Source organism: Camelus bactrianus, chromosome 15 (assembly GCF_048773025.1).
Source record: "Camelus bactrianus isolate YW-2024 breed Bactrian camel chromosome 15, ASM4877302v1, whole genome shotgun sequence".
Lineage (NCBI taxonomy): Eukaryota > Metazoa > Chordata > Mammalia > Artiodactyla > Camelidae > Camelus > Camelus bactrianus.
The window spans coordinates 46,517,609-46,540,999 of record NC_133553.1 but is presented as its reverse complement, the minus strand read 5'-3'; the positions used below and the strand labels follow the sequence as shown (position 1 = coordinate 46,540,999).

The following is a 23,391-nucleotide window of genomic DNA, read 5'->3' as shown; positions in this document are numbered from 1 at the left end:
ACCCAGACACGCCTGCCCTCAGACTCAGTTACAAATCCCAGCTGGAAGGAAGAACAGTTGTTTCAGGGTCTGGGCAGGGCTCCGGGCTGACAGACACATTTTGCCCACCAAGCACGTCTGCCTCCCCCTCCTCCCTCTCATGGTGATGTGGATCCCCCAGGGTGCACACAGGGTCACATAGGCGAGGACCCTGGAAGAGAGATCTCCAAGCTCACACTTCCTCTAAGGACCCCTCCTATGCCCACGGATATAAAATCATCAGTTTTGAAATTTCTTCTTCCCCAAGATCATAAGCAGGGGCTTCTAGGGATGTTAGCAGTGTCCAGTGTCCTATTGCTTGACCTGGGTGCTGATTACAGGATATTTGCCTCATCATAATCCATTCAGCCATTCACTTTCCTCAATGAGTATTATATTTCACGATAAAAAAAAAAAAAAAGCCCCCTCTGCGGTTCCCACCCTGTACCCAGGACAAGCCCTTAATTCAATCAATTCATGTTTAACTTGCGCCTGTCTGCATCTAACCCCTGCTGAAAAAGGAGATTCTTGTCCTCAAGGAATTTCCTGGAGGGAGCAAAGTAATGGGAGCATCAAAAGACACAGAATCCAGCTCTGAATTATATCTGGAAAATAGGCCACACTGTCATTATGTTGAGGGGAAGTCCAGAGGTCAAGGAGGTGGTTGGGCTCCAAGTGGGCTGAAGACGCAGGTGGGCTTTAGATTGGCAGAGAGACACAGAGGAAGGCATCATAGCGGGGAGAACTGTAGGATCAAGGGCTGTTAGGGGTGCTGAGCCTGATGTGTCAATGTAGGGGGATTGTGTTGCAATGAAGAGACCCTGGTAGTGAATAGTTTATGGGAGTGAGACTGTCTTGGAGAGTTTTAGATACTGCCCCCAGCCCCAAACATTGGCAAGGTGGATGCCACTCCCAGGGCAACCCTGCCTCATTGGAATGGAGGGTCCTGGGCCCTCAGGCAAGAGCAGATGCATGTGTGTTTCACATTTCTTTGTTTTGTTGTTTTGTTCAAGCCACAGGCCCATGTGGGCTCCTAATCCCCATCCCAGACAGACAGGAAGTTACATCTGCCAGACACATTACGTGGGCACCCGCATTCCTACAGGGACAATTGCTTAATCCCTGACTTTTATCCCAGCCCCACCCTGCAGCTGCCTTCCAGCCTCAGCACCGATAAACTGATTGGAAGTGGAAGTGCACCAAAGAAGCAGGAGAACTCAGGACTGCAGATTCGGGGACGGTGTGCCAGGCTGCGAGATGACTCCATCCCACTCCCCAGCTCAAGAGCCCTGGAATCCCCAGACTTCACCCACCATCACCAAGGATGTGGCTGGCCACCTGAGACCATGGGTGAATGCGCCAGGAAGTGTTGGGAGGTTCCCAAACTCCATGCAGGGCCACTAAGTTTAACACGAGGCAGCAAGACTAGGATGTGTTTCTACTTACTTTAGGGAGTGGAAATCAAATCAGTCGAAGTACTCTGTACACACAAAGAGTGACTGTGATGAAGAATGAGGCTTAAAGCGGAGGAGAGGAGCTGTAATAGGAGGAAGAGGAGGAGGAGGAGGAATGCTGCTGCTGCTGATAACTACCAAGCATGAAGACTGACTTTGTGCTTAGCATTATGCTAACCATTCACTTCTGTCATTTAAGCCTCACAATAATCCTATGATGTGGATGCTATTGTTTCCATTATACAGATGAAGAAACTGAGGCCTTGAGGAGTGAACTGCTTTCCTAACATTATACAAATGCTAAGTGCAGAACTGGGATCTGAATTCCAGCAGTCTTACTCTAGAACCGAGACTGTGGAAGCTGGAGAGGCCTACCTAAGCCTTATCTGGGCTTGGAGAGGATGTCCTCCGTCACCGACTGGAGCACGCCAGCCCAGGTGGCCGATGTCACACTCATAAAGACCACCTGGCAAATTTTCCTTGCTCTGGTTTCTCATGAAACAACCTTTGGATTTGGCTTCCCATGTGATTCACATACAAGGAAAGAAGGCCGTGACCTGCCAACATGACAGCTGTATTTTTCATCAGTAAGTTAATAAACTGGCTGCCTGGGTTCACACACGTATTTGTGTCTGATGGCTTGGTTAATGTGAGCCCACCCCAGAGCTGAAGCCCACTGTGTGCCAACTGAATTGAGATTCTGGACATGCAAGAGTAGCCCCCAGCCGAGGCCTGTGTGCCAAGGAAATTCCTCTTGGCCTCCTCTGGGTCAGCTTGGCTTGCCTTCCTCAGTGACAGCCTGGCTCTTTGGATTCAAGCTGCCTGGTCAGACTGCGAGGGTCGTCTGCAGAAAGAAGGAAGCCACAGTGCCAGGTTCCAGTGTGCGTTCCAAGTTCCACATTCTGTGTACAGACGCCTGGCGCCAGAGCAGAGAGGCTGGCTCTTGGCAGGGGACTGGTAAGGATTCGTCTGGTACATTTTTTTCCTCTACACACTTAACCTGGGGCTTCCTGGATCTCCCAGTCTCTCGGCTTTCATTCACAGTGGCTCCCAACTGCTGACCAGCAGGGTTACTCAGGGAGCCCTTTTTTAAAAAAAGATACTTAATGGACTTGTGTTATTTAGGAGCAGAGCATGTTTTGCTCTGTTTACAAAAGTGCAGTTTAAGAAAAACTACATCCTAAAATGATGGGGAAGGGGTGGGCAAAATCATTTTCTTTTTAACTTATGGTGTAAGATTTGTAAGGTTGAACACAAAGTCTTGGTCTTTGTCACAAACACTGAGTTGTTTTTCCGTCAAGCTTGGTGAGTGGTGCATCTTTTGGGGAGAGCATTCTATCTCTGCCCCCTCCCTTAACGAGGTACTGGGGATTGAACCCAGGACCTCATGCACACCAAGCACGTGCTCCAGCACTGAGCTGTACCCCCTACCCTTCCTTTATTCTTTAATTGTAAAAAATATGTAGCATGAAATCTATCCTCTTAAGCTTTTAAGTCTACAGTACAGTATTAGCTCTGTGTACACTGTTGTACAACAAATCTCTAGGACTTTTTCATCTTGCGTGATTGAAACTCTATACCCATTAAGCAGCAACTTCCTAGTTTCCCTCCACCTAGCCCTTGGCAACCATCATTCTACTTTATGCTCCTATGAATTTGACTACTTTAGGTACCTCGTTTAAGTATAATCATGCAATATTTGTGCTGTGACTAGCTTATTTCACGTAGCATAATGTCCTCAGAGTTCATCCAGGATGTAGCACATGACAGAATTTCCATGTTGTATTTAAGGCAAAATATTTCGTTGTATGTATATGCAACACTTTCTTTATCCATTCAATCGTCAGTAGGCCCTTAGATTGTTTACACCTCTTGGCTATTGTGAATAGTGCTGCAATACATATGAGAATGCAAATATACTGAGATCCTGTTTTCAGTTCTTTTGGATAAATATGTAGAAGTGGACTGTTGGATCATATGATAGTGTTTAATCCATTTTGAGTTGATTTCTGTGTACGATGCAAGATAAGGGTCCAATTTTATTTTTTTGCATGTGGATATTTAGTTTTCCTAGTACCATTTGTTGAAGAGACTATCCTTTCTCTATTGTGTAGTCTTGGCACCTTTGTTGAAGATCATTTTACTGCATTTGTGTGGGTTTATTTCTAGGCTCTCTAGTCTGTTACGTTGATTATCTGTCTGCCAGTACCACACTGTTCTGATTTCTGTAGGTTTGTAATATATTTTGAAGGTAGGAGTGTGAGGCCTACAGTTTTTTTTTTTTAACATTTTTTATTGATTTATAATCATTTTACAATGTTGTGTCAAATTCCAATGTAGAGCACAATTTTTCAGTTATGCATGAACATATATATATTCATTGCCACATTTTTCCTCTGTGAGCTACCATAAGATCTTGTGTATATCTCCCTGTGCTGTGAAGTATAATCTTGTTTGTCTGTTCTACAATTCTGAAATCCCATCTATCCCTTCCCACCCTCCGCCCCCTTGGCAACCACAAGTTTGTATTCTCTGTCTATGAGTCTGTTTCTGTTTTGTATTTATGCTTTGTTTGTTTGTTTGTTTGTTTGTTTGTTTGTTTAGATTCCATGTATGAGCGATCTCATATGGTATTTTTCTTTCTCTTTCTGGCTTACTTCACTTAGAATGACATGCTCCAGGAGCATCCATGTTGCTGCAAATGGCATTATTTTGTCGGTTTTTATGGCTGAGTGGTATTCCATTGTATAAATATACCACATCTTCTTTATCCAGTCATCCATTGATGGACATTTAGGCTGTCTCCATGTCTTGGCTATTGTAAATAGTGCTGCTATGAACATTGGGGTGCAGGTGTCATCCTGAAGTAGGGTTCCTTCTTGCTATATGCCCAGGAATGGGATTCCTGGGTCATACAGTAAGTCTATTCCTAGTCTTTTGAGGAATCTCCATACTGTTTTCCACAGTGGCTGCACCAAACTGCATTCCCACCAGCTGTAGAGGAGGGTTCCCCTTTCTCCACAGCCTCTCCAGCATTTGTCATTTGTGGATTTTTGAATAATGGCCATTCTGACTGGTGTGAGGTGAAACTTCATTGTAGTTTTGATTTGCATTTCTCTGATAATTGGTGATATTGAGCATTTTTTCATGTGCCTATTGGTCATTTGTATGTCTTCCTTGGAGAATTGCTTGTTTAGGTCTTTTGCCCATTTTTGGATTGGGTTGTTTGGTTGTTTCTTATTAAGTCGTATGAGCTGCTTATATATTCTGGAGATCAAGCCTTTGTCAGTTTCATTTGCAAAAATTTTCTCCCATTCCGTAGGTTGTCTTTTCATTTTACTTATGGTTTCCTTTGCTGTGTGGAAGCTTGTAAGTTTCATTAGGTCCCATTTGTTTATTCTTGCTTTTATTTCTATTGCTTGGGTAGACCGCCCTAGGAGAGCATTTTTGAGATGTATGTGAGATAATGTTTTGCCTGTATTTTCTTCTAGGAGGTTTATTGTATCTTGTCTTATGTTTACGTCTTTGATCCATTTTGAGTTGATTTTTGTGTATGGTGTAAGGGAGTGTTCTAGCTTCATTGATTTACATGCTGCTGTCCAGTTTTCCCAACACCATTTGCTGAAGAGACTGTCTTGTGAGGCCTCCAGTTTTGTTCTCTCTCAGAATTGTTTTGACTATTCGGGGTCCTTTGTGGTTCTGTATGAATTTTAGGATTGTTTTTTCTGTTTCTTCAAAAATGCCATTGGGACATTGAGAGAGATAGCATTCTATTTGTAGATCACTTTGGGTAGTATGAACAGTATTTATTTTTGTAATCCATGAACACAGGATATCTTTCTATTTGTTTGCATCTTTAATTTCTTTCAGGAGTGATTTGTAGTTTTTAGTGTACAATTGTTTAGCTTCCATGGTTAAATTTATTCCTAGTATTTGTTCTTTTTGATGATATTGTAAATGAATTGTCTTCTTAATTTTCTTTTTGGATTATTTATTTTTTAGTGTATAGAAACACAACTAGTTTACAGAAACCATTGTTAGTTTTGTATCTTGCAACTTTGCTGAATTTAAGTTCTAACATTTTTTTTGTGTGTGTGGAATTGTTAGGGTTTTCTAGATATAAGATCATGTCACTTGGGAATAAGGATAATTTTATTTCTTTCCAATTTTGATATCTTTTATGTTTTTCTCTTGTCTAATTGCTATAGCGAGGACTTCCAATACTCTCTTGAATAGAAGTGGGAGGAGTAAGTATCCTTGCCTTATTCCTGGTGTTAGAAGAAAAACCTTCAGATTTTCACTGTTGACTATGAATGATTTTAGCTGTGGGCTTTTCATATGTGACCTCCATTATATTGAGGTAATTTCCTTCTATTCCTAATTTGTTGAGTGTTTTTATCCTGAAAGGATATTTTGTCAAATGCTTTTTCTGCATTATTGAGATGATCATGTGATCTTATCTTTCATTCTGTTAATGTGGTGTATTGCATTGATTGATTTTTGTATGTTTGACCATCCTTGTATCCCAGGGATAAATCCCACTTGGTCACAGTGTATGATTCTTTTAATGTGCTATTGAGTTCAGTTTGCTAGTATTTTGTTGAGGATTTCTGTATCTATGATCATTAGGGATATTGGCCTCCAGTTTTCTTTTCCCGCAGTGTCTTTTTCTGGCTTTGGTATCTGAATAATGCTGACCTCTTAAGATGAGCTTGGAAGTGTTTTTCTCCTCTTTAATTTTTTGGAAGCATTTGTGAGGAGCTGGCATTAATTTAAGCTTTTTGTTTTTGTTTTTAGAATTGTCCAGTGAAGCTATCTGGTCCTGGGCTTTTTTGTTGTCGTTGTTGGGAGGTTTTGATTACTGATTCAGTCTCCTTGCTAGTTACAGATATGTTCATATTTTCTGTTTCTTTATGAGTTGGTCTTGGTAGGTTGTATGTTTCTAGGAATTTATCCATTTTTTAGGATTTCAAATTTGTCGGTGTCTGATTGTTCATAGCCTTAGAATCCTTTTTATTTCTGTGGCATCAGTAATAATGTCTCCTCTTTCATTTCTGATTTTATCTATTTGAATCTTCTCTTTTTTTCTTAGTTTAGCTAAAAGTTGTCAGTTTTGTTTATCTTTTCAAAAACCAACTCTTAGTTTTATTATTTCTTTGCATTTCTCTATTTCATTTATTTCTCCTCTAGTCTTTATTATTTCCTGCCTTCTCCTAATTTGGGGCCTAGTTCTTCTCTTCCTAGTTCCATTCTCTCAGCGTGCTGTCTGTGTACTGAGCCATCGCTGACTAGATATCTTCTGGAGGTATGCCCTAATTGTCTCATTATTATTGATGACAAAGTGGTGGTGAGTGTAGTAGAGATGGATCTCTGGAAACACAGGTTTGAGTCTCTGTTCTTTTACGGTTGGACCTTGGACAGGTTGCTTTTCCTCTCTGGGCATCAGTTTCCTTTTCTGTGAAATGAGTCATGAATAGATGGTCTCTATAATCCTTCCCTTTGGATTCTGACTGTCTCCTTCCTCCTCTCATGCACGCCACAGCTCAGAAAGTGGAACTGTGGAGACACTCCTGAAACTCTGCCCTAAGTCAAAGGAACCAGAGGGTCCACCAGTTCTCCCCCCGCCTCCCTTTCCAAGGGCAGCCATGGCCCTGAGTGATGTCGATGTGCAGAAGCAGATTAAGCACATGATGGCTTTCATTGAGCAGGAAGCCAATGAGAAGGCAGAAGAAATAGATGCCAAGGCTGAGGAAGAATTCAACATCGAGAAAGGACGCCTTGTGCAAACCCAGCGACTCAAGATTATGGAGTATTATGAGAAGAAAGAGAAGCAGATAGAGCAGCAGAAGAAAATCCAGATGTCTACCATGAGGAACCAGGCAAGGCTGAAAGTCCTAAGAGCCCGAGATGACCTTATCTCAGAGTTGCTGAATGATGCAAAGCTGAGACTCAGCAGGATTGTGGCAGATCCAAAAGTCTACCAGGGGCTGCTGGATAAACTGGTGCTCCAAGGTCTGCTCCGACTGCTGGAGCCCGTGGTGATTGTGCGCTGCAGGCCACAGGACCTCCTCTTGGTGGAGGCTGCAGTGCAAAAAGCCATCCCCCAATACACAGCAGTTTCCCACAAATGTGTGGAAGTCCAAGTTGACCAAGTGCAACTGGCCACAAATGCAGCTGGAGGTGTGGAGATCTACAGTGGCGATCAGAGAATAAAGGTCTCTAATACTCTAGAAAGTCGCCTGGATCTTTTATCCCAACAAAAGATGCCAGAAATACGAAAGGCCTTGTTTGGAGCCAATGCTAACAGGAAGTTTTTTATATAAAGCTCTGAGAAATGACGTTTATGTTGAACTGCTAAACCATAAAAGCATAAGTTATTAAGGCAAAGGAAACTAGTAATATTTCCAACTCTTTTTTGCTCTGGTATTAGTGTGTCCTCATGAAATACCCTTTGACTAGCTAAAGGCACTATACTTTGGAATAAAGCCTGGCTTATTACTTAGAAACCTAATTCCAGTTTATCTATACCTACCAGCACTTCTGGTCAGATCTGCGGTCTGGGTTGAAGGCAGTAGAGACATCAGCTCTTTAGCTCGTCCTCCGGGTGAGATGTGAATGGTATTCTTGACCTGAGTCTGAATGTTCTGAATTTTGTTAATATGTATGTGAAGTGTTTTTTATTCTTTTTTCTCAGCTTCTTGTACTTATGTGATTTAGTGAGGTTTAGCATTCTTCTTTGTGTGTACAGGGCCAACTTCATGGGCATATGATGATCACAGTCATACAGGGCTCCATGATCGGAAGAGCCTGGCACTTGGGATTAACACTCTGTAGCCACTGCCTTAAAGTTCTTAATTTTAGTTTTGAATGTGTGCTCTGTAATTGAAGCTCAGTGGGACTTTGGAGCCTGTGCCAGGGACTTGGGCCTTGGCTCATGTGTAGAACCAACTCCTGAAGCCTACACATCTCCCTGGGATGGGTTCTTGGCCACCCATTTCCCAGCTCCCTGGTGCCCCAAGACCCAGCCTTTCCCTCCCTCACCCAGTGAACATTGCTGCCCTCTGCCCGTGGTGAGGGCCTGATGTGCATGCTGGGAGGGTCAGGGTGGGGCGTGTGTGCTCTGCAGGGTCTTAGGGCTGGGCATGATGGTGGCCGTCTCTGCCTCACATGGGCAGCTCCATGGCACTTTCAGCTGGTTATTCGGTGAGGGCGGGTCTCTCACCCACCAGACACTGAGCACTTCTCTGGAGGTTTAAAGACCCTGCGATTCACCTGTCTTGCTGTGGGTTGGGTCAGCCAGCCTACTGGAGTGGGAGATATCCGGCTTGACTTCCCTGACCCCAGCCTGGGCACGGCATACAGATCTGGGGGCGGGTGGGACAGAAGGCCCAGCAGTAGTCAAGGTTGCTGGGCCTGAGTCTCAGGGCAGGACCTTCAGGAGCTTATGAGGGTCTGCACTTGCCATGTAAAGTATCCCGTGCCCGATGGAGTTCTCCACTAGGCAACTCAGTGCCCGGGTGGGGGGCTCAGGCTCATCTCGTGTGGCCTGCTTGATGCATCTTCCAGGAGAAGCCAAGAAATACAGGCATTTTTACAGTCTCCATGTGGGCAGTGCACAAAAGAGAAATAAATGATAAAATTCATGCTAAGGATTTTAAATTATAATTTTTGTCTACTTAGACATTAAATAGTGAAAAAATACCATGACAAGCCAGAAGAGAGACTGCCAAAGAAAAGAGAAAGCTTTCAAAGTATTTTAGTACCTTTACCTGTACTTTTTGAACAGAAGATTCCACATTTTCATTTTACATTGGGTGCCATAAATTATATAGCTGGTTCTGCGTGTGTATGGTAATTTGAGGTCTAATTTATGTCTGAGTGTGATTTATGTATTAAAATAGAAGTTTTTTTTTTTTTTGAAGAAAAGAGCCCCCAAGCAACTCTCCCAAGGCAGAGGTTGTCTTACGTGCTCAGGACTGTATAAGGAACAGAAATCCCATGAAGATCAAACACAGAGTAGGAGGCAGGTTATAGTAAACAGAAGCTCAGGACCAGAATCTGTCACAGTCTCAGGGATGGGCTGAAACTGGGAATCAGAAAGCTGTCTGAAATCCTCTAGATGGCTACTTCATTTTCTTTTTTAAGAAGTAACTTTCTCTATTGTCCAGTTTAAATGGTGGAGTTTGTATACCCCATAAACTTTACATCCCAGTTTACATGTTGTAGTACCAGAAACAAATTTGCTTTTCTTAGAGTCAATTCCTCTTCTCTGAGAGGGAATCCATGTGGCCCAGCTCAGATCAGATGTCCACCTATAGTCCTGCTGGTGTCTGGGGGCAGTTCAAGGAGCAAAGGGGATCTTTGTCAGTAGGACAGAATCCTCAAAGGGTGTCTTCTATATGGACCCCTTTTGAGTTGTGAATTCAGTCATTCATCGAACATTTTCTGAATGCCAGCAATGAGCTAAGCCCTGTGCTAGCTGCTGGGCTGCAAAGAATACCATTTGATCCTGTCCTTTCACTAAGGTCATGAACAGATGATAGCATGGTGGTGATACAATGTGGAAGTGCCATCCTAGTGCTGGATACAAGTTATGGTGGGAATACAGTGACAGGTAGAGAGAGAGAGAGACACAGAGGCTTCTGGGGGTGTTGGCAATTGAGCTGGGGAAAGAACTTCAGGCAAAGTGTTGTGGGGGGAGCGGAGAGCATATGCAAAGGTCCTGAGGTGTGAACAAGCAAGTTGTGTTAGAGGACCCGTGTGTAGTTCAGTGTGATGGTGTGTGATGGGCGAGGGGAAGTGATGCAGATGGGGCTGGAAAGATAGACAGAACCTGATAACATGGTGCTGTGTGCCCTGCTCAGGAATTAGACTATTTCTGCTGGTGGTGGGAGGAGGGGAGGTGATAAGGGCTCATTGAAAGACTTTAAATACAAGTGAAACCAGAAGAGCAAGGTTTTTAAAACATTATTCTAGTGCCACTGTCTGGAGGACACACTGGAGGCAAGGAGACTGGAGGTAGGAGCCCACTTGGGGAACTGTTCATCAGCCCCAGTGGGAGATGGCAAATAATCTACCCAGCTCTTTGGTGAGGCAGGTCAAATTCATTGATGCACAGGCTGAGATGAGAACCAGTGACCTCTATCCTATCCACTCCTGCCTCCACTCCTTCCACCCCAGTAAATCCTCTCACTCATCCAGGGCTTGAGGCCATCCACTGCAGTTTCACACCATCTTACAAGTCCCCCTGGACTCCCCCTAAGAGCCCCTTGGACTCCCCCTTCTCCCCTAGCCATCATTCTAGGCTCAGCCAAGCATTCCCTGCCCAGCTGCCCAAGCCCCCACCTCCCCCAGCTTCCCCTTCTAGGAACTTGAACCCCACTTCCAGCTGTAACCAGGAGTATCTGTTCACCCTGGATGACCCCCAGCTCTGGCCCTCTGAGCTGGGCTCAATCTGTTATTGGGCCCCCCAACATTAATTCATGCCCCCCAAACTTGACATTAATTCCTCTCCCCCTCAAAGTAGTTTTAGTGAAAGGTTTTGTGGGAGATTGAGGAGAGCTTTGTACAGTACCTGTGGGGCAAAATTTCCCCCAGTCCCACTTAAACATCTGTTTTCCCAACCTTTTCTGTCTCCCAGAGCTGCTGGATACTGTCTCTTTCTCTCCAACCTCCTTCTCCTTGGTCTCTTAACACATGGGTTCCAGTTTCCACCCCCATAATGTCCCCTCAGCAAAACAAAAACTGGTGGCGAACCCAGCCTGCCCTCCCAGCCCTGCTGCCAGGAGCGCAGCCCCATGGGTGAGGATTTGCCATGCGTTGCCTTTATTTCCCATCAGCTGCTTTGCCCATCTTTCAGACACAGCGCCTTGCAGGCAGGGACTGAGTCTTTATCCTCTGCAGTCCCTGCTGCCTTGTTCTTTTAGTACTGACACTGGGTGTGCACGTAATAGGATCTGAATAGACATTTATGTTCGTTATGTTCTTCTTTCCCAGACTGGCTCTGGTTTCTGGACAGGCTTTCAGAGTCTCTCTCCTCTTCGCCCATAGATTGTGCGGTAGGAAGAGGCAGTTATGTGAGCTGGGGCCCCGGGGAAGGGTGTCCGGACTGTAACCCAGGGATGGTGCTTGATGAGAAAATCTTTCTCTACGGTTTCTGGGGAGAGGGTAGGGGGAAGGCCGCAGTGATTGGAGCCTGAACTCAAGCAGGACTCACTTCAGTCAGTGTTTGCTTACCTCCTGGACAAACCTAGGGTGTATTGCATCCCTTCCCTCCCTGGGAAACAAATGGGAAGGGCTCTACTTTGGGCCTGGGTGCAAAGGTAGGAGGCTGTGGACAGGCCAGGTACTCCCTAGGGGCCTCAGCAATGGAGAGGGAAATCTTAGCCCTCACCTTTCTGTAGCCCCCAGTGCTACTCTTGACCTGTCCGGTAGGCTGCTGGTCGCCATCCTCACCCTTCTGACGGCTGCACTCCTGTCGGGATCTTTGCTTTAGAAATGTCTGCACTGGGCACTTGGTGTTAGTTGCCTGGTGCAAACTCGCACACATTCTTTTTATTAGCGTTAACCGTCCTATCCTCAAGAAGGCAGGTTCCTTGTGTAAGCTCCTCAGTCCCCGTGAGCCAAAAGGAGCAAACTGTTACAACCGCAGGCAGGCACAGCCCTTCCCCACCGCTCTCCTCATTAACACTTCCTCCCGAGGTGCAAGGGAAGCTGTTTGCTGCTGACGCAGACTCAGGCTGTGCTGATAGTGAGGCTGCTTCTATAGGCTCACTCCCTGCTCAGGGAGGGCTGGGGGAATTCGAACATGGTGCAGGAATCCTGTTGGCTGGGGTCTCCTGATGGAGGGAGAGTATAGATTTAGTTCTGATCCTGAGCTGCCTAGAGAGCCAGAAATGGAGAAGATGCTTTGAGCATGTCGTAGAATTTCAGAGAAGGCAGGGAATAGACCAGCCGAACAGGAAATCCTGCAGGGCTTCCTCTCTGTCCTGGGGTCCCAACATCCCCGAAAGGGGGTCAACAGATCTACACTGAGCCAACCCCAAACCCCATGCCTCTGGGGAGCTAGTGCGGCCCCTCGCTGAACTCCACCTGGAGATGGCTCAAGTGTCAGCCCCCGTCCTCTGCTTCTGCATCCTTTCCTGCACCCTCCCGGTTTATTACCTCATCTCTGATATCATGCCTGCTTTTGACAACACTGAGGAAAAAATTTAGTCTCTCCTCTCACCCCTGCCTTCCTAAGCGCTCTTCTAAGGCGTGATAAACCCTGGCTCTCTCACAGCACCCAGCTCTCCCACACAGCCTCACAGCTCACCCAAGGCCTCTTCCTGCAGGACAGCATCCCTTCCACCAGGAGGCAGGCTACTTCATTCTCTCGTGCAGATGCAGCAAAAGGTCTCCCCGGCTCTGAGAGACAGTCTTGGCAGACCCTTGGCCCGGCTCACTACCTCCCTCCTGCTTACGCATAGAGTGATGGAGTTGAGCACTTTTTTTCCCTTTTGTCCCTGGGAGATGAGTCCATAGAGGGTAATGTTTGACTCATCCTGGCTGCTACCAAGCCTGAGCGGATTCACATCCTGAAGATCCCACAAGGTTAAGAACTTGAAGGGATCTTGAAAGCCAAATGCTCATTTGAATCTGAGGCTCAGAGGAGGCAAGGAAGCAGTCCTGGGTTATAGTCAGCTACTAAGACACTTGGGACTGCAAACAAAAAAACCTGAAGAGACCAGGTTGTTGTCATTCATTTACGAAAAACTTACTGTATAGAAGCTCCAAAACTTTGGCTCCCGGTGGGACAAATATGTTAGCAAATCCATGGCCGGAGCTGGCTCCTTGGAGAATCCTTCCTTTCTCTTTCCCAGAGTGTTCTGGCCTCAGGCTCAGTCACAATGGAAGTCTACAGAGAAGAGGTACCAGTGGGTGACTGCATAAGGGATGTGACTTGAGGGGGCCCAGGGATAGACTGTGGTCCTGGATGAGGTCAGGGCACAGGGGCATGTTGGGGAGCAGAGAGGGTGCCAAGGTGGCCCATCACACAGCACTGAGCTAGAACACGTGCTCATGGACCTCTGTGAAAGCAAGAAGAGAGTGAGGGAGGGAGGGAGGAGGGGAGGCAAGTCACCCTGGAGCTCAGTTGGAGGAAAGGAAGCAGTAGGGAGTGTGTGAAGATTCTTTTCTTGTTTTGGAATTTGAGCTCTGGGATTTCACTCAGTTACAGTCAAATCAGCAGGCCTCTTATTCATTCATTCATTCATTCATTCATCCCACATATATATTTTTTTTAATTTCAAAAATCTTTTATTAGCATAAAAATGAGAATGTTGTAAATAAATCGGCACCAAATAGTTCATGTAAGTGTATATTGCAGTACTATCCCTCTTTGCTGTTTCTCCCTCTTCTGCCCACTTTCCTGGGTGTTGGGGGAGCTCGCTGACAACAGTCACAAATCCAGCCACCTCATGGAATAGCACCAAGGCCCACACAAAAATTATGATAATCTCTGTCACACACATTACAGAACATCATTTCATCCCACATATATTTCTTGAATGATTACCAAATGTCAGACACTCTGCCAGGCACCCCATCCCTTTCAATTACCAGGACAGTTAAGACCCCAGCTTTCACAAAGGAATCTGCTGATGTGGATGGTGGGGTGCTGGGCAGGGCACAAGTGGGAGGGCTCAGGGCTCAGGAGGGGACACTTGCTACACTAAGCAAGTGGACGACTGGTGACTTGGGTTGATCTATGTGCCATGGAGAAGTAAAGGGTTATGGGCAGTGAGTCGTTTTGTGACCCTTGCTCAGGTGGGGCCCATGCACCTAAAGCCGGAGAAGTAGCCAGCTGTGCAGACAGCAGGGTAGGGGGAGCGGGGCAGATGGGAAGGCTGTTCTGAGCAGAGGGAACCACAGTGTGAGGCACCAGGCAGAGAAAGCTCCACTGGGCTGAAGAGCAGAGAAGTCAGTGGGGCTTGAATAAGTGAGTGAAGGTGAGAGAGAAGGGACTGAGCCAGATCTTGTGAGGCTTGTGGGCAGCATTTAAGGAATCTGAATTTATTCTGCCTACAGTGGGAAGCCATTGAGGGCTTGTTAGCATGGAAGGGATGTGACCTCATTTTACCATGTCCTTACTTCTCTGTTAGGTCCCCAGCACAGCACTTGTCCCTCTCCTTTGCTCAAAAGAAACCACACAGACCCCATGGAAATAGGAAAGCAAACACCCAGCCTTCATTAGCTCAGACCAATGGACAGGTCCCTTTAGAGGCAAGACTCATTTTTTCCTGAAAAGCCCCTTGTAAATAGCATTTGGGGCCACTGGCATCCCCTTTCCTTACAGAAAGTACCATTAACTCCACCTTTGTCTTCAGTATCGGAACTGCTAACATTCAGTTATTCCACTTTCCACCCTAAGCTGGGGACAAACACACACACACTGTTTATGGAAATCACCAGATCTAAGCACTCCCACTGGCCGGTCTCCTTACCAGAGACCCTCCCCTGCCATCAGAATTGGTAAACCTGGGCTTACCTCCCCCTCCCAACTTTTTGTGCCATTACCATATGTACAGAATCTTTTGGTTTTCTCTTAGCTTCTTAGAGCACGCCCATTTTTCTGGACCACTCAAGTCACACCTCTTCCTGACTCCTGCCTTCTGGAAGCTTTCCCTACTGGGCTGTAGAATCCTTGGACTTGTCACACCCCTGGACTCAGCCCATTGGTTTGTTTTCCATGCTTTGGAGTTTGGATTTGCATCTCTGGAGGGGTAGCTGCCCCCTTGCCTGTGACTTCCCAGACTTTTCTCACCTTGCGTCATGGGGGTTACCTGATTCCCAAAGGGCAGAAGGACTGGGGACAGGGTACTGGCTCTGGACCCATAACCCTGGGAAGATCTGGTAAGCAGGAATGGCACTGGGTTTATCTTGAATGAATGAATGAATCCTGGCTCTGTGGAGTTGTGGTCTGGCCTTTGTCTGATTCCTTTGGCTGTTGTGAGACCCTGCAAGTCACCTCTCCTTCTGTTGTATGCCCGGGAGTACCTTGATTTTTCACGTAATGGTATCACTTGGTCTTTGTAACCTTCATTTTTAATGCCTGCAAATTATTGCACCCCATATGTTTTATAATGTATTTAACTATTCAAACAGTAATTAGCAGAACATCTGGTGCATAGTAAGTGTTAAGCAAAATACTCCCCGTGGTCATTTTTTCATACATTTTCCATGTCACAAAAAATTCTTGGAAGTCACCATTTTAAACAACTGGACAGTATGATATTGCTCTTTTATACCCTAATCTATTCAACTTCATTATATATTTCATTAGTTTCAATAACAAGACAGCAAATTGTGTACCTCAACCTTTGCCCAGTTTGGATTACTCCCCTAGGCAAGCATTCTAGAACTGGAATTAATGGGTTAAAGAGTATGTGGATTTTTAAAAGACTCTTTAATACACATGTCAGATTGCTTTGACAGAAAAGATTTAAAGGAAGCTTAAACATAGTTTTCAGACTGCAGTGAGGCTGTGCAATCTTGGACTGTTTTTTCATTCTCCCTTCCTTTCTTTCTTTACCAAGCCCTTAAATTGTAGCATTTGGAGTCATACCCTTTAGGGTTCTAGACTTTTGAGACGGTCCCTTGGTGTGAAAGGGACCAGCTCCGGGAGAAGGAGGAGAGAGAGAGAACTGGTTTGAATGTCGCACGCCCTGACTGTCTTAGTAATTGTACCACGGTTGGCAGATGCGGCAGCGGTCACGTGACCTGAGTATGACCTCATAGCTCCGGGCTCCCACTCCCATCCCCACCCCCTTAGCCTGGGCTCGGGCGCCTGGAGCGGATTTGGCGGCGGTGGCAGGACGGGAAGGGCATTTCCATCACCTCTACTTGACAAGCTACTTAAAGGAGACCTAGGGATTTAGGAAATTTCCTTGGCTCCGTGGGCAAAGAAGGGACACGCTAGGAAGCCCAGACTTCTGTAATCACCGGCCAGCGAGAAAATTTAACTGCGCGACCAGCTAGTATTTGCTGAATGCAGCTGGGTGCCCAGTTCTGGCTGCAGGCCAGGCTCGGTGCCAGACGCTGTACAAATTTAATCTTGCTTAATTCTTTTTACCCATCTCTTACTGCTGAGGAAAGAGATTTGGAGACACAGATGAGAAAACTTATGGCTTCGCTGGGGAGTGAAGACTAGCCCAAAGCAACAGAAAAGTGGAGGAAGCAGTGGGCACCCCGCGTGTACACGGGGTATTAGATCGCGGCCTGCCAGGCTGGGGCTGGGTGGGCAGGGGCACTGCCGGCCTAAAAGCTTCTAGAAAGTAATAGTTGAGGTGGGATGCAAAAAAAAAAAAAAAAAAAGCAGAACATTTCTCATACGGGCCTGACAGGGCATGTGTAGTGGAGAGAATGGGGTTTTGGAGGAAAGCTGAAAATAAGACAAGCAAGAAAAGAAAAAAGATGAGAAAAGTATTGATAGGATGAAGGGGGAGCTCCCTGGCCCAGTTTCCCACCAATCCAGCAGCAGTGAGAGTTAACCGCCCCCACCCTCCTTCCCAGGCTTTGAGGATGCCCTTAGGACCCTCCAGACTTCGGGAATCTTCAAAGCTGCTGATTTTGCATTCATTCTAGGCCTCTCCCCTTGCAGGCAAGAGCCAGTCTCCATGACCCTGGTGCTCTAAATGTTTTTCTTGTAGACTCCAAAAATGTTTTTTGAAAGTCTGTGTACCCCTTTGCACATTTTTAGGAGCAAATATTCAAAAATTTTCCATAGCTTAAATAGTTCCATAGGGTGTACTTTCTGATGTATGCAAATATTGACATTTAAAGATAAAACTGTTAGAACACTCTGAAAAATGTTTCTAAATGAAATACTATAGTGATTGGATACCCACTGTCATCCTTTTTAAAAATACATGGAGTTCTCCCTGAACAGTTGGAAAAATTTTGTTTCTTTTTTTTCTCCTTGAATTTATATTTCCTTCTATTTCCCCTACAGAATTTTATCCTAATACATTATTATGATTGAATATCTTATATGCATTACCCTATCATAATTCCCTCCAACAAAGTTATGTGTATAAAATGAATTTATTTTTAAGATTTCTTGTGACCATAGATTCTAAATGTTAGAGAATATTTTGTCTGGATTTGTACCATGACAACGAATACACAATCAATCAAAACAAATACTGTTAGAAAATTTAATAGCTACTAAGGAAGCATAAAAACTAAAGCTTAATTGGAAATGCATCTCTTAATGAGATAAAGCTTTTTTTCCACTCCAATTAGTTTATATATCCATGGATGAATATTACACATTGCTAGAAGGGGTCAGGGTTCAGAATTAATTCTATCTGTTTTTCTTTTTTTTTTAATAGATGCAAGAGCTGAGCTCAGAAACCTTTTCACATACTTAAGTACAAAGGAATGTAAGGAGTTTTGATAGAGCAATATCACTCAGTTTTATAAACTCCTTTTGAGTTATATGCCAAGGGTCATATGGGTAGATTATTAAAAAATCTATCAGCTGACAACTAGAATAGATTCTCCTTCACTTTGAATGAAAGCGGAGAATTGGAAGTTAGTTGATTTGCCCAGTCATTACTCACTCCTTTTCCCAACATGGATACTGGGATTTAGACTATCCCTTCATTACATCATTCCTTTTCCCCCAAGCCAATGTACCATGGGAAGATTTGGGATGGGTAAGAAGTGTGTTTTTCTTTTGGAAAGTGGGAGATGGGTGATCATGCAAGGGAAGCAGGAGGGAGAACCAGCAACATCCTTTGTCCGTGTGCTCAGATAGGACACCTGTATGACGGAGAGCTTGTGGAAGTCGAGGACTTGCCCTGTGAGGCTCTTAAAATGATGCATGCCAAAATATGTACCCTTTGGAGGGTCTTCTTGTATCGTCACGAGCACCTGTACCTTAGTTTGTGCTGGTCTGTTCCTGGATGGATGAACAAACAATGGGAAGGTGATGGGGCGAGGCAGTCCTGTCCCTGCAGGTTCTGATGTGCTCTTTGTAGGGGGAGAGGTACACTGAGCAGAAGTAACCTCCCCAAGGAGTGACCACCTCTCTGTAGGGTCTTTCCATGGAGTGGGGCGGAAGTAACAGTGACCTGAGTCCCAGCACACTGGCTGCTGCCTGTCTCAGATCCAGACTCTTCTCTCAGAGTTTTCCTTCTCCTTTTGGTTCCACCTACTTTGAGCTCTTGAAAGACCTCCCTTGTCATTCTTCCATGGGGCCCCTGCAGAGCAGGGGGTGCCCCCCACAGACAAGTCAGAGCAGAGAGGAGCAGAGTCTGGCCCGAGAAAGCTGGAGTCCCCATCAGACCCTGATAGAGGGTCAGCTACTTCCCAGGGGTGCTCATTCGTGGGGTCTTGGCTGGCCCAGGTGGCCCCTTTGTCATTAGCAAAAAGCCCCCTTTGGGCAGATACAGCACCATGAGCCCATGAGGCGTGGAGCAGAGGATCCCTTTGTACTTAGAGAAATTCTCCCCTTCCTTCAGGCTGACACAGCATCCCAGAGCTAAGGGGTGTGGCTTGGCCAGGGGAGGGTGGGCTGCATTTCAGCCCCTACTTGTTCCCTGGGCTGGGCACTTTTGGCATTGCACAAGCGCACAACCACGTGGGGCAAGCTGCTTTTTCTAGCCTCTGTCTCTGAGCACACTGTCTCCCCTATCTGGAATGCTGTCCTTCTAGCTAGGTCAGCCAAACCCTACCCATCCTTTGAGGCCCAGTACAGGTGCCACCTTCTCCTCCAGAACTGGGTCCACGATCATCTCCCCCTCATCGGGCTTCCTGCAGTCTATAGATATTAATTACACTGGAAATGATGAGGGAAGGACGTATTTATACTAGAGCAGCGGTTTTCAACTGGGGGCAATTTTGACCCCCACGGGACATTTGGCGATGTTTGGAGATTTTGTTGTTGTTGTCACAAGTGGGACAGGAAGCCTGTTACTGGCATCTAAGTGGGCAGAGGCCAGTGATGCTGTTAAATATCCTACGATGCACAGGACAGTTTCCCCTCCACCCACCCAAGCAAAGAATAATGTGGCCCAAAGTGTCAAGGGTGCCAAGGAGAAACTCCGGACGAGATGATCTCTAGTCTTGAAAATGCTTTGTGTCACACACCAAGTTATATTGTGGAGTTTTTATATTGTGCTTTAATGACTTCAGTGTCAGTGTTATTTTGCAACCAGATGGTGATTTCCTAGAAGACAGAGACCATGTGTCTTGCAGGTCTCTACCCCAAGGGCGCTAGCACAGGACTCCCAGAGTTTTTGGCCATCAGGAATATAACAACGAAGGATGAAGAGATACTCTCTGGCCTGCCCCAGCCCTGCTCACAGACATTTCTCATGAGCTTCTGCTAGAATTCCTTGCCAATTGAACTCTATTACATTATATCCAAAATCAATAATAACAACAAAACTAGAAGACAAGAGAGCCAGACACGGACTTCCTTAGGATGGCTCAGAGAAGCACTCAGTCTCCAGCCTGCACCCCACTGCATGCCTAAGCCGTGGGCTCAGCTGAGATGTTGAGAGAAATCATTAAACTTCAAGGTTGTGGGCAGCCATGTTTCTCTTTAGCCTGGAGCGAGGAATCTAGGAACTGTGTTTTGCAAATCCCCAAATGCAGCCTGGGCAAACGCCACACCAGCACTCATTAGAAAGAAAACCTCTGATTGATTTTTCTCTTAAAAGCATCTCCCAGCAGGTCACATCTTTGTATCTGTGGGGCTCCAGAGCAAGAGGACACATGGAGGTCCACAAACCACATGTTTACATATCTTACAACAATAAAGCAAGCTAACAAATTGTTAAATGTTCTAGCTTCCTATCTTGAAAAAAATATCTTCATGATGACCTAGAAGGTCAAGTTTGAATTGAGAATTCTCAGATTACTTGGGTCACCATGCTGGGACATGGTGGTTGTGGGGAGAGCTGGTCCCAGGCCCCCCTTGACCCTGCACTCACCACCCATGACCTATCCCCTTCTCCATCACTTCTAGCTCTGCCTCACCCTTTGAGGGGCCTGATGTGGGCATCGAGCCAAGTTCCAGTTGCACCTCTGTGTGCTCCCCTCCAATGTAGTCTACTGTGCAGAGGATGGACCTGGGGATGAGGCCTGCAGGCTCTAGAAACAGTTTTGGGACTTTCTGGGCAAGGAGTTCCTGGGCCTGGGTATCCCTGGGGTTATGGTCTGGGAAGGCGGCGTGAGTGTGGTGGGCACGTCCACTTGACCCAAGAGACTTCCTCCTCCTTGTGGGGAGGGGTGAGACCAAATGAGAAAGTAGACCCTCTCAAAGTGCTGGCCCAGAGCGAGGTCCCTCTTGTTGGGTCTAAGGGCGGACTGCCTCCCAGAGTCACAGCAGCTACACCGTGTGCCCTGGGCCTCCTGGTGGTCAGCCCCTGTGCTTGTCTCTGCCATATGCAGTCTAGGCAGGAACCTCAAGAGACATTGTTTTTGGTAACAGCTTTATTGAGATATAATCCATATACCATTACCCATTTACCCAATTAGATGGCTTTTAGTATTTTCAGGTTGTGCAACCATCACCACAGTTAATTTTAGAACATTTCATCACCCGAAAGAAAACTACACCCTTAGCTGTCACCCCCAATCCTTCTGTTCCTCCAGCCCTAAGCAACCACTTATCTACTTTTTGTCTTTATAGATTTGCATATTCTGGGCAGTTCAAACAAATGGAATTATAAAAGATGTTATCCTTTGTGATTGGCTTCTTTCACTGAGCAGGTTTTCGAGGTTCATCCACGTGGTAGCATGTATGAGTACTTCATTTCTTTTTATTGCCAAATAATATTCCATTGTATGGCTATCCTGTGTGGTAGTCATCCACCCACCAGTGGGACACTTGGGTTGCTTCCAGACCTTTCCTGGTCTTTTCATGGAGCCTCTTGTGGGTCCAGCGCTCTGTATGTTGGTGGTGCACAGACCAGGCTTCCCACTGGGCATCCCCTCTCAGCGCAGCCCCGCCACCATTTCCCTTGGCACTGACATCAGTATCGCAACCCCTCACGATACCAGAGCAGGGCTGTTTTCCCTCAGAAAGTGGAGAAATGGCTCCCTTTCCACATGTGTGCCCCTAATAGCGCCACTCGCCCTCATGTCTCCAACCTCCCTTGTCTAGGTTTACCCCCATGGCTTCTCCACAGGACAGGCAGGCAACAGATGCCAAACCTCCTCCATTAGCTATTGTTGAGTCCACGTTCCAATTCATACAGTCCTCTTCTCCTTAGCCAAATGGGAAAGCCCTTGCATGATTCAAAACTCTTGGTTCCAAGTGACAGGAACCCAATTTAAATCAAGGTTAATAGCAGCTAAAAAGCTTAGGGATGTCTCTTATTTCAGGTGGATCCAGAGGCTCCAATCACACCAACAAGGACTCTCTCTCGCCTTCTCCTCCCTCCCTCTCCTTCCCTATTTGTCTCTTCTCATCTTTTCTTGGTTCTGCTTTTCTCCATATCAACTTTATTCTCAGGTTGGCCTTACCCTAGTGAAAAAAGATGGCAACCAGCAGCTCTGGACCCTATTCTGTCTGCTTAGTACCCAGTAGAAAGAGAGTTCATCTTTCCCAGGAGTTCCAGCAGAAGTCCTAGGTCTGAGACACACTGGTCAGGCTTGGGTCATGGGTCCACACAAGAACCAATCACTTTGGCCAGGAGATGGAATGCTCTGATTGGCTAGGTCTGGGTCTTGGGCCCACCCTTGATTGGAAGTCAGCCCTCTTGAACCACCCGGACAAAAACTAATGAAGAGGGACTTCCCCCAAAGAAAACCAAGGGGAAACGAATGCTGGACACACAGAGCAGATGTCCCTGGAATCATCCTATGAACTGGCCTGTTTGGGGTCTGCCCTACACATTCAGTTATGCCTGAATCCTAGTAGTGGACATTCCTGAAGCATAGATCCCTGCTACATGTGATCAATTAATTTCTTATGAGATTCTAGAAGTTCATATCCAAGATATTACTGTTTCTAGGGAGGGTTTATAACTGAACATAAACAAATCCTTAGTCCAAGTAATTTTGCCCTAACAGTAGTAGTATAGGCTTTATAGCAGGACAGTGAAGAAAATATTTTTTGAACTCAGGAGGCCTTTTGGAGAACCAGATGCACAGTAAGCAGGTGCCCATCCAGACCACCCACGTATAGATCCTTGGTGTAATTTCATACTATTTTATCCACACTAGGGATGAGTGGGGACAGGAGGGCAGGTGTCAGAGGGCCCAAGGAGTCATAGACAAAGTGCCTGGGTGGAGAGGAGAGAGCTGGTTGTAGGCAGCAGCACAACACAGCTCTTCTCCGAGATCCCCCCTCACTCTTTCTCCCCCTTTGCTTATTCCTTTGTCGCCATGGCAACTGATGATGCTTCCTCATCCTCTCCCCCTCTCTAGTTGGCTCTGGTCCCTAGGCCCCATCACTCTGTCTGACCAACTTCACAGAGCTATTGTCAGACTCTCTTCTCATCACTCAGTGGGGGCACCCAGCTTTAACCCCACCCTCAACACATTCTCTTGCCTCACTTCCCCTACTTCTAGTCCCCGACCTCGTCCCTTCTTTAGTCCTAATCAAGCTCAAGCCAAATTCCCATCTTCCTTCAAGAAGTTGTATGGAAATTAGATTTTTACCACTCTAACATGATTTGAAATGCATTAAAAGATCTGTCTTGAAACACCTCAAGGTGAGGCAATTTGTGAAGGGAAGAAGCATCCTTTACTGCTGCTTCTGTGCTTAAATGCGGTGCTAGAGTGAATCACCTTCTATTTTTGTAACTAGCAGTGTTTTCTGTTTAAAGATATCCCCCAGCATGTCACTGAGTGAAACGGAGACTTAATCATAAGGGAAAATCACATCTCAAGTTCAAAGATTGTGAGCTAGTAGGTCCAC

General features: G+C 45.9%; 1 protein-coding gene across 25 annotated transcripts in view; it reads left to right on the top strand.

Annotated features, from left to right (window-relative positions):
• The window catches only part of ATP6V1E2 (ATPase H+ transporting V1 subunit E2), a 126,953-nt gene that overhangs the window by 12,934 nt on the left and 90,628 nt on the right, over positions 1–23,391 (top strand). For 9 of the 25 annotated variants that reach the window (XM_074378805.1, XM_045504850.2, XM_045504843.2 and 6 more), the window contains exons 3-4: positions 1,157–2,429; positions 7,015–20,303. The exons of 7 other annotated variants lie outside the window; for them this stretch is intronic. In XM_074378805.1, coding sequence (XP_074234906.1) covers positions 7,118–7,795 — 678 coding nt within the window. In that variant the 5' untranslated portion in view covers positions 1,157–2,429; positions 7,015–7,117 and the 3' untranslated portion in view covers positions 7,796–20,303. Of the gene's footprint in view, positions 1–1,031; positions 2,430–7,014; positions 20,304–23,391 lie in introns of those variants that run through there. 9 more of the 25 variants (XR_012498947.1, XR_012498945.1, XR_012498946.1 and 6 more) reach the window with 3 other exon arrangements.